An 11,615-nucleotide genomic window follows, 5' to 3' on the forward strand; every position below is an offset into this window, starting at 1 on the left:
ATAATCACATTTCAAGCTGTCTTTATAATCCGATTTATTAGTAACCATAGTAAGAATACAAATTCATTACAAAAATATTAATGCAACTGAGGAAGCCCAGAAGTTTGTTATACTGAAGAAGAAATTACTTTAGCAGTATCTGCGTGTTTACTTTAGGATTGTCACACTGCATCAGCAAAGCTTAGACATACACAATCTATTACATCTCAGGTCAGACGAAAATAAATCTTCATATTCACCAATGTTTGGTCAACTTATGAATTTGAATATTATTCAAACCAAAACCCACATCTGAAAATCCCAAAAATATTCTAAACATGCTCCCAAAAATAAAACATTTTAACTCATTTAAAAAAAAAAAAAAAGTAAACTTTACTGGTGAACAAAATCAGAAAACGGGGGGAAATCCTCAATTGTCCTTCATTTCAAAATAGTTCATGACAACAAAAAATAGACTCAAACTGTTGAGACATTAATATGGATAGAAATGGAAATGGAAATACTTCTGAATATCACAGCAAATTCATCTTTAAGTTATTAAGGCACCGTTGGTATGATACATGCATTCACACTGTAATAACAAAAACTATTAAACTCAGCCCTGCAGTGATTGGAAATCTTTTTCCAGCTCAATTTAAACAATACACACAGAGGAAAAACTAATAAGAAATACTTGTACTTATTGTTACATTTTCGCCGCCCCCAAAATATGTCAATATTTTCAAAAATGAAAATATTGACATATTTTGTCTCTGAAGACACAAATAGAACTCGGAACAACCCTGGCACCTTGTTTGGAACTCCAAAGTCTGAAACTAATACCCACAGGGAGCACTCATGTTCAACTTTTCATTTGTTTTTCACATTACACTTCCAGCTCTGAGTAAAAAAATATGAAACTTCAAGTACATCCTCACCTAACCTCAACTTTATGCAGCATTCACTGAACTGCAAAGTCGACACCTTTTTGCTTTTACTTGTATTTTTGATCCAACAAACATTAACAAGAAAATTCTAATTATCCCTTCTGAGTTTCACTTATTAAACTACATAACCAAAAGAAAAGTGACGATGCCCAACTGGCTGTAACAGCATTCAGCCACAACAAAAATGATTACACTTGACCAATACAAAGAAACAGTTCTTAATTTTAGCTCCTTAAAACTTTGTTGGATGGACAGTTGTGAAACATACGGTTTAAGGCACTGATATGTGACAGCACATCATACAACATGTCTCACATGGCACCAGAAGCAAAGTATTTAGGTTGGTTGAACCAAAAATTTAATTTAAGACTATGTAAATATAGTCTAACCAAAATGTAGTAATTCGGAGATAATGTTTTGAGTTCAAACAACTCCTGCTTACATTCACTTGCTGAACTTAAACAGATACACAGAACAAGCCCCAATGTTTAAGAGTAAAACAGTGTATAATACAGCTGAATTATGTGATTACTCTTAATCAAGAGCATACTTCTATCTAAATGGGGTTCCAGCTCTTAAACATCAGGGCAGGCTTTGTGATGTAAAGGTTGCCCAGGTTGGATCACAGCATTTGCTTGCATCATATTCCAGTCACTACCAGTACCGCTGGATGGATGAGCAAGGTGCTGCACAGGATTTGGCCAAGGTCCAACATTATAGTCGATAGAAGACATCAACCTGGGGTCTGCCTGGCTTGCTTGATATGTTGTAGATTGTGTCATATAATTCTGTGGAAGTGCCTGGAGATGGTTAACAGTGAACAGCGTGCATGTCTGCATCTGGCTCACATCAGCATTATGAAACTGTGCTGTAGGTGCTGATGACATCCCAACATCTTGTATAAAGGCACTGCCAGACTGAGCTTGCATGTTCTTCATAGCAGTATTTAAATAAGGAGATACTTCACCATACATGCCATAACCTCCCCACATAAAGCCTGGGTGAACATTTGCATTAGCCCATGCCATTTGTTCACTTTGATATTGTTGTTGGTAACAATTTTGAACAGCATTGGAGCTCATGTCTGTGTAGCGTATCTGTCTCAAAGCTTCTTCTCTTGTTTCAACTTTACTGTTTAAAGCTGAGCTGTAGTCTTGTTCAGCGACATCGCCCTGCTGTGTGGGGTAAAAGTTGTATGACTGATCCTTAGTTTGGGGCATAGCAGGAAACAGTTCCTCACTCTGCTTTGATGCATCATGACTTGACTTTTCATGATAATCATGCTGTCTCTTATACTTCCACTCCTCATAGTCTGTGTTGTTTTCTGTCCCAGTTATGTCTTCAAACTGGCTGAAGCATTTGTTGAGCCTGCCATCATCATCTTCATCTTGAAATGCATAGTCTGAGTTATGTCCTGGTATGTACTGATCAGAATCTTCATGACTTTCATAGGGATCTTGCTGGAGTGGAGAAGTCTGGAAATCTGGGCTCTCTTCCTCGTGTGCAACTGCAAAAGACGGACTTTCGCACTCTAAGCTGTAGACTGCAGTTTCAGCATCAAGTGAGGAAACTGGATCATAGTCTGATGAACACGAGTAAGACTCCAGGAGGTTGTCTGCACTGAAAGATGTCCTCCCCTGCAGCAGCATCTCTCCTTCAGAGAGAGGCAGGCTAACATTGAACACAGTATTAGTCATTTTCTTCATCTTTTTCTTTGGTTTTACCCTTGTAGGCCGTTTTGGCATCAACGGAGCAGATTTCTCTGAGGTGGGTTGAACTGAAGTTCTGTTCGTACAAGCCCCTTAGCCAGAAACAGGACAGGTTAAACAGCAGCACGAAATTACAAAAATATTAATGAGAAACCGGAAACCATTCAAAAACACTCACCTTTTACAGCTTCTCTCTTATTTTCTGTATTGGAGTGTGTCCAACCACTTGACAGCATCTTTAAACCTGTAAAATAAAAGTAATACAGGGGATACAGAAGAAAACTACACACAAAAAGTAATTTAGATAAATATAGCTGAGGTCTTAAAAAAGTTATCACTGAAACACTGATGAGGCCTTACAAATATGTCACACTGAGTGGCCTTAAATACTCTGTGAGCACAAAGAGAATACTATTATAAAGTATTTTATAGTTAGAGATGTTCCACTGGTATTCTAGTGTCTGATATAGTAACCAACTTCAGCTGTACTAGTCTGTTCCATCAGGATTGCACGATTTCCAGGCTCATTACTCGGATGGTGTTTTATGTCTCTTGTATGAAAGTCTCATGATTGGTCTACATGTGAACTGAGGAACGTCTTTATCTGTGTTCTGTATAAGGAGAGCTGATATAGATGGTCAGAGGGATTCCACAACCGGCCTCAGAGTCCTCATAGAATCTGCAGATCCATTTTAGGTGATAAAATTTTTGGAATAAACCTTATTACTCGTCAAGCTGATGTCCACAACTCTGTTTTACCTCCAAAGCACTTTGTCACATCACCTGCCTCAAGTAATGAATATTCATTATCCAGAGTCATATGTCGTGAACCCGAAGTCCAGCAGTTTTACGTTTATATGCATCACTATTGTGGTTGGAACTTCCTACTCTTTCCTTACAACAATGTGGCAACTGAACTGGATTTTTAAACCCAAGACATTTTATCTTTTTTTTGCTGCAGTTGATTTATCAACTTCATTCCCCATTATAAAAAAAAAAAAAAAAATCACAAAATTTGTCATTTGCCTTTGTGTTTACACCAGTGGGCTTAGCTATCACAAAACACTGCTAAAATTAAACAATCTTCAACTTAATCGCCCTGTAATTAAAAACCACTTGTTGCATTTTGACTCTTTCAATGTTTCAAACTTGAAACTTACCAAAGTACCATTTTTATCCACAAACATGGACTCGCGCAGTGGTAAGAGAAGACAAACTTATACTTACAGATGCACACCTCAAGAGCAGAGTTGGAGCAAAAGAGGTGGAAGAGTTATGGCCAATCAAAGACTTGATCAGTACTTACACCAGTGGTAACTTTTGCCAGTGAGTTGCCTACATTGGGATTCTGGTACATGTACCACCTGCAGTAAGACATAAAATGCTGAAAATGAGCATAATTACAAAAAACTACTTTATCATTTGTTTGAGGAAAATTATCCAAAAGTATGTATTGGTTGGTGGCAAAGTTAATGCGAGACTTTAATATGTGATTCAGTTTGAGGATGAAGTTCCATATGAAGAATTTTGGTCAATTTCTTAATATTCTGATGTTGATGGGTTTCTTCACATTAACTGGTTCCTTCAGGATGTATTTCTGATAGAATAAGGTCAGAACAATTAGCTTTGTCACTTCAATATCTTTATATCTTCATTAGCTTCAGTGCTGAAATGCAACATTATTTTGTTGGTGCAGCATATTTTTCATGTATCTGTACTTAAGTAGATTTAGTTATGGATACCTTTGGCTCTTACTTTACTACATTTTACAACACACACACTTTCTGCTGCACTACATTTCTGCAGTGTTGTGTTGTACAATACTGTCACAATGCAAGTTTTATGGTTGTTTGTTTTATCTCAAAATTATTTTACAATTACTCAGAACACCACCCAGAAATTCCACTGAATTAAATAAGCCATTCAATATTTCTTTTATAATAACCACAGAAGCAAAAGTTTTTGTGCTTCTGATTCACACCCTTCATATTATTCCCCAATAGGTCTGTTTATTTATTGTAACACAAATTCATGGTAATTTGTATCTAACACGTTGCTATGCAACACCTGCAGCTTTAAAGTTTTGTTTGCATTGGGACTACTTTTCTCAACAGAAGCTGTGACAAGACAATAAAATCTTTTAAATGATATTTTGTGTGAAGTTTAATATTTTTTGGGAAGTTATCATATAATAAGAGGGGGATGTAGAGTCTGGCAGTCATTATAAAAAATAATTGTTTTGTCCTGAAGAGATTTACATGATCAATAACTAGAAGGGCATTGGTCCATTAAACCAATTAAAGATGGCGGGTGATGTTAGACCCTCCTTTTTATGCAGCGGCAGTATGAGTATTTGCAGTTAACACAAACCGGTGGTTAAAAAAAACAAAAAAAAACATCTGAAATTAATTCAGGAGTCACTGTTCTTTGTCACTTTAATGGCTTGTAATTCTCCAGGTCACCTCTAAAATAACTTAATCCAAGTGTGAAACGTGTCAGAGGGTAAACAACTGGAACAATAACCTTTTCTAATTATTCATGTTAGATCTTTCCAATCTTAAATTAAATAACACAGACAATACCATTGGTGTTAACACATACGTTTAGAACAATAAATGATTTTGTCGACTAGTTCATTAGCCAGTACCTTCAGCAAATTGTTTTACTTTAATACCTAAAGTATATGTAAAAGGATGTATTTTTACTCAAGTAAAGATTTTTATGTGGTAAAAGTATTTTTGCCTGTTTACTTGTACTTTTTACTCATTGTTTGCTGTAACAACTTGCACGTCGGCTGCAGTCTAGCACTGTGGCCTCACAGCAAGAAGGTTGCTGATTTGTTCCTTGGCTAGGGCAAGGTTTGAACAGTGGCCTTTCTGTGTGGAGTTTCCATATTCTCCCCATATCCCCGTGGCTTCTCTGGCTTCCTCCCACCGTCCAAAGACATGCATGTTAGGTTGATTGGTTACTCTAAATTGCCCATAGGAGTGAATGTGAGCATGAGTGGTTGTTTGTCTGTGTGTGGCCCTGTGATGGCCTAGCAAGTTGTCCAGGGTGTACCCTGCCTTTCGCCCAAGGACTGCTGGGAAAGGCTCCAGCTTCCCTGCGACCACTCGTTGGATTAAGCGGTTGGGATGATGAATGAATAAACTTGCACAATAATAGTTTTGAAGGGTTACTTTGTATGATATTCAGCTGATAGGACGATATAATTTAGAGGACCATGGTATAATCAAAAATGGACATCCATCAAAAGGTTTAACTTCAAATTGCCAAAGTTACAAGTGTAATAAAAAGTTTTTATGCTGGGATGTATGGTGTTTCATGTCTCCGCATCGTTCATTAATTTCTGTTTATGGACACCTCAGAGGGCATATTCCCTTACATGATGGTGAACTCATGAGGCAATTTCTGTCATCCCATTGGTCAAAAACCTCTGACTGATTTGTATCCATTTTTTTGCTCATCCTGCAGGTCCACAAGCATTTGCAACTGACAAATAGAGTTTCATGGCAACTTCGTTCCATCAATTGAAATATCACTTTACTTAATTTTTTTAAAAAAAATTTCTTTCTATATTTCAATTTTTTACACTTTTAGAGCTTTTTTTGAAACTCATGGAAATGTTTGAGGAGAGATGTATGCTGAAACTTGGCTAAATACTGTACCTTCAACACTCCTCTGCCTTCATATTTCTCCACTCTCTTAGCCAGGGACAGGAGAAGCTGACAATTATCTGCTATATCTTCACCGATAAACTCCACCTCATCAGAATGACTCTCCATCTGGGTACAGGCCAATAAACTCAAATTAAACGCATGTGGTCTGAAGACACTGTACATATAAAGTATTTATAAATGATGTGCATTTTAATGCGTGAAAAACTTACCAAGTAGTTGATGAGATGGGAAGAGCTGAATAAGTGATCAATAATGTCCTTTTTGTTGGTTCTGATGCGGCAGCAGTGGCACAAGAAACAGTAGGAGCTGCCATGCTCGCTTCTAAACTCAACCACACGGACAAGACCTGTTGCAAACATGCACATTAAATTTCAAAACTGAAAACTCTTGGTTGATTATTGCCAAGCAGGATTGACCCCATTCAAGGCTGTCCAGTAAAAATGCAAATGGAATTACAAATAAAATCTGGTCACTTGTTGTTTTCTCTTCCTTCAGTAGCTATTGGTTCCATTCTTTATCTGTGCTCACCAATAAGAGGCTTGTCTCCTGAGTAGTCGTCAAGGAAGCTTTTGCTGTGCTGTGACAGCACAGAGGGCTCTGGTGATGAGCGTATGATCTCCAGCTGTGGTGTTGATTTGTTTTTTAACCAAACCTTCGACTTAACTGAAGGGGCTACATCTTCAGGAACCTGAGGCAGACATTTGTGGGTGTGTGTAGACATTGCAAATGATTCTGTGCCAGGCTCGTGGTACTTGTTGGAATCTCTTGTTTGCTTTTGTGAAAACAAAACAATCCTCTTAGATGTGGCGGGATCGAAAGATCTTGTTTCTGAGAAGCTCCCCGATTCGGCCTGTTCGTCTCTCAAGCCATGTATCAGAGTTATTGCTGTAATGTTAAAGAGAGAAAAACATACATCTGGAGTGGAATACAAGACATCACAAGTAGCGGCATTAAATTAGAAGACCAGTAGATGGCAAGGAATGGTGGACCTAGAAGAAATTAAGACAACCATTCTCCTAAACATGGAAATATTCACCAACCGTGACTTGCACTCTTAGTTGCCATCTTCTGGTATACACCATCTTCAACTTCAAACAACTATATAAAAAGGTGCATAAAGATATTGAGTTGGAAATCATCAGACATATATACATTGATTTTGTTATGATTCTATTACATTTTGTAATCCATGCACATAAGGTATAAATATTGTATTATGTTCATTTGAGAACTGACGCTTCTTCTCCATGCAAGCTGCAGTTGCACTTGGTTCTTGTATTTTTAACTCCTACTCCCTGACCTTGTCAAGCACAGGCTGACTTGAATGTGCAGATAACGACTGCAGAAAGATCTGCTCCTGAGCCTTGATCTTAGCCTTAGTCTTGATAACAGCAGCTGTGGGAGTGTTTAATCAGCTATAAATATTGTGTCTCTTCTCTGCTGCAGAGATCTATCTGCAAGCTCCTCTGTGCTTGTATTCATTTATAAAAAATACAAATTGTAAGAAGACGGTTGCCTCTTAGATTTATTACAACTTCTTAAGACCGAGTATTTCCACCACAATATGAACACAGATATTAAAACACTGTTTTTGGTAACAACTAAATGTTCACAGTCAAAAGAAAAAAAACTTGCCTGGACATCTCCTGGTCCATCCTTTTCCTCCAGCCTCTTGGCTAACTCCATTAAAGGCCGGGCCAGCTCCGACAGGTTAGAGTTCGCCTGCCATTTAGACACTAAGTGGGGGTGACAGGCTTTCTAACAAGTAAAACATGACCTGTTAAACAACTGAAGGCAGCACATTCACTTGTTACCGACTACTCCTCTGCACTACTTACGATGTAGTTGAATCTGTGGAAACTTCCCAGTATATGGTTCCGCATATCAGCTTTATTAAGCCGGCACACACACACCTCACACAAGAAAAGTGCTTCTCTGTTCAGTGTACTCACATTCACACATTCAACTATGCTCTCCAGACCTAAATGTGTATAAAATGACAAACGGTTTCAACAAACACTGAGCAACGACCACAAAAAGTCAAAAGAGGGAAATGCTGCTACAGACCAATAATGGGTTGTAATCTGTTCTTCTTGATCAGATACAACTGCAGTGAATCCAACAGCTGGCTTTTGCTTGAAGCCTCTAAAAGCAGAGAATGTATAAACCAAACATATTAACAGACAACACAAGGTTATGCGGGGCAGCCCATATGTAGCTTTGGAAGATTGTGCCTCCTGTCTCCCACCTGGCTCCATCCTGCAGTTGAAGAAACACCACCTGTATGCAGAAATTCTAATTAAAGTATAACATTTTACAGGCTCAAAACATCTTTTTTAATATAAACTCTTGGATAAAATTAAAATGTAAGCGTGACCGTCAGATTTAAGAAATATTTAATTTATGTGAAGTTAATAAATCTAAACTACGTTTACTTCATAGCAGACTGAGTCTTTGTAGTAATTTAAGAGCATTAATGTTGAGCATCATGGTCCATTTCAAGCTGCAAGTTGCTGAACTCAGCAGCAGATTCCCGAAAATTGTTTTACTAAGGTAGTATCCTTAAAGTTCCTAAGCGGGATAATAGTCCAGGTCTTGCACCATCATGTCTCTTGGTGATGACAGTGCAAGATCAGTACATTCAGAGGATACTGTCATTTAATGTGTGGCTGAAAGGGGAAATTCTTTTTCTCTACACACCCAGGAACAAAATGAAAACTTTCATTTTGTGCTGGCATGCAACTATTTTTAAAAAAAAAGAGGAAACTATAGAAAATACAGGTTTAGTGTTTTTGGAAAATCTGGATAGAACAAGATTGCATGAAAATTATCAGTGTAAACGTTTGTGAGGGAATGTTAAGATACTTGAACCAAGTTAAAACTGGCTTGTGTACAAAAGAGAGAGGTTAAAAGCAGGATGTAAATGCGCTTCTTTTGTCAAGAGTATTCAATAAAAACTGGATTAACCTTTAGTCCTCCAAAACTTTATCATTTGATTGAATGCAGCTCGCACCTTCAGCTACCACAACAAAACATCTGCTATGTACATAGACGTCTTTCCAGTACTTTAAAAGAAATTGGAAGCTACGTTAAAGATTAAACTTTGTGAAACTGTCAGGACCTCATTAATATTGATATTTACTTTAAGCCCACACTACTGGTTTTGCGGTGTTGAAGTTACAAGCTGCAAACAAAGAAATACTGGAAGGAAGGTGTTAATGCTATTTCTCAAGAAAATGTAAAAACGTAAAAAAATAAATAAATAAATAAATAAATAAAAAGGGTACCTAAGCTTTGTGTTTATAATGTGTGATCCTGCTAATATCCTCTTTAAAAAAAAAAAGAACAGGCCAGTTTCCATTTCTGAGAATGAGCAACACAGCAAAATGAGCCAGGTGTGTCTCAATCACAGTAACTGGCACCTGGCTGGTATGTCACTGACAGACTAACACATCAGAGTGACATTCTGGAGCAGGGGGTGACCACAGATCTTCAGAATCTCTGATCGAACTCCATCGATCTTCCTCAATCACAACAAACTTCTCCCACACAGTCATCACAGAGTACATCCAGAATTGTGGGATCAGCTTGATCATGCTGTTTCAGCCAGTAACCAACTGCTGGTAGGGAAATGGGATGCCATTCCACAGCAAAATGTGGCCAGTCTGGCAGCCAAGGTGGATCCTCTACATGCTACTTAAGTCCCTGAGATTGTAAAAGAAAAAAGTGTAAAATTTGTCCATTTTTGTTGTCCTTATAAATGTGGGAGAGTGCAATCATCCAATCAATTTAGAAAGTCAAAACAAGAGTAAACCCAACAGGAGAACATCAAGTTGTGTTGCTCATTCCACAGAAGCATAATCCTTAAATTTTTAACCTAATTGTAAAGGTGACTAATAAATCTTCCTAGTGGTAAACAATAACTGAGAATGAGAAATATTCACCAACCACAAAGATCCTCTGCTTGTGTGAAGTGTAAATGACTAAACTCACTCAAACCACTAGATGGCGCTACAATGTCAAAGTTTAAAAATCAAATCAACTATACAAGCTGTCTATAGTGAGACTATTGCAGGGTTTTTGACTTAAACACCCGAAAGCAATATTTTAAAGACATAACATTTCATATCTACTCTTTCTGTGTCACAAAATTACACAATACAGTTCCCTGTAAATAGGTTTTCTGTAAATGTGGACACACAACTTTACTCTTCATCACAGTAACGTTATTTCCTGATTGAGTATATAGCTAAACACAGATCAAGGCCTTTTCCAAAGGTTTATCTACGTAAACCTTTTTTAGCTATCACTTAAAAATGTTCTAGCACATTAGTCATTTGTTTTTCGCTACAGATAAGGTAGGCTACTCTTCTTTAGCATACAGCTTTACAGCTTGCTATTAGCATTACATTCAAGTCTTATCGGTTGCTAATATATAAAAACACACTACACAGCAGTATATAAACATTAAACAAAAAGATAGTTAAGTTAAGTAGTTGTCGGATACAGATTCACTATATCAGTGCAGCTGAAACCAAACTAGTCAGATAAAAGTCTAACGTCTGTTAACAGCTGATAACCGTCGGTTCTAGTTACTCAGACACATCTGTCTATGCTGACAATGATACTGAAGTTTAATTAAATTCATTTTCTTATATTATTCGGTCAGTTTGAAATGTTTTCTTACCACACCCAGCGTTTCCTCTCAGCTCACCATGAACGCACCTAAAATAAAGACATTACAAACTATTCGTGCAAGTCAATAAACACTTACTTCCGCTTTTTTTTTTTAACGACTCGATGATATCTTTTAAAACTTGCTTCCTAGTGTCTCCCTCGAAGTATCCAGAAGTCTGTCTAGTAACTTCAGGAATGACGCACTAGAAACACGCGCGTGAGCAACATACTTCCATCGGCGTGCGACAGCCAGCGTCTGCGAGGTTTTCCCTAGACCAATCAAATCAGCGGAGGTGTGCGCGTGGTTGTGATCAACAGACTGGAGCGGTCATCACAGCATGACGCCACCTCCTTTATTTAAATAAAACATCTGGCATAATCAGCTAAAATGACAGAAGAAAGAAACCGAAAAATTTAAGGGAACTTTATTGACATAAAAAATAAAATAAATAAATAGTAAACAGTCGAATTCCTGCTTTTTAAAGTTTCTGTCACATCCCCTTTGTTTTAAATCTCCATATTATTGACTGTCTGTTGTCCTGCTGTTGCTTTCGAAAACACTTCAGCTCATCCTCGGTGGGGCACAACTTTACTTTTGTTTGCATTCCCCGGGGCGGCTTTTA

At 37.6% G+C, this 11,615-nt stretch overlaps 1 protein-coding gene across 2 annotated transcripts; it reads right to left on the reverse strand.

Annotated features, from left to right (window-relative positions):
- Nucleotides 1-57: 57 nt before the first annotated feature.
- On the reverse strand, nt 58-11,216 carry LOC306770389 (uncharacterized protein). Of its 2 annotated transcripts, XM_079259248.1 has the most exons (12): nt 11,090-11,216; nt 8,564-8,595; nt 8,383-8,460; nt 8,154-8,296; nt 7,951-8,073; nt 7,356-7,413; nt 6,844-7,200; nt 6,525-6,661; nt 6,304-6,420; nt 3,942-3,999; nt 2,814-2,879; nt 58-2,727 (listed from the first exon to the last, which is right to left on the reverse strand). In XM_079259248.1, exons 2-12 carry the CDS (start codon nt 8,571-8,573, stop codon nt 1,502-1,504), a joined length of 2,373 nt encoding a protein of 790 aa, XP_079115374.1. In that variant the 5' UTR covers nt 8,574-8,595; nt 11,090-11,216; the 3' UTR covers nt 58-1,501. The 2 variants fall into 2 exon arrangements, with proteins under 2 accessions (XP_079115374.1, XP_079115375.1); XM_079259249.1 differs by having other exon boundaries at nt 8,154-8,460; nt 11,003-11,210.
- Between the last annotated feature and the right edge of the window lie 399 nt (nt 11,217-11,615).

The sequence above is a fragment of the Telmatherina bonti genome (assembly GCF_933228915.1).
Source record: "Telmatherina bonti genome assembly, chromosome: 19".
Classification (NCBI taxonomy): Eukaryota; Metazoa; Chordata; class Actinopteri; order Atheriniformes; family Telmatherinidae; genus Telmatherina; species Telmatherina bonti.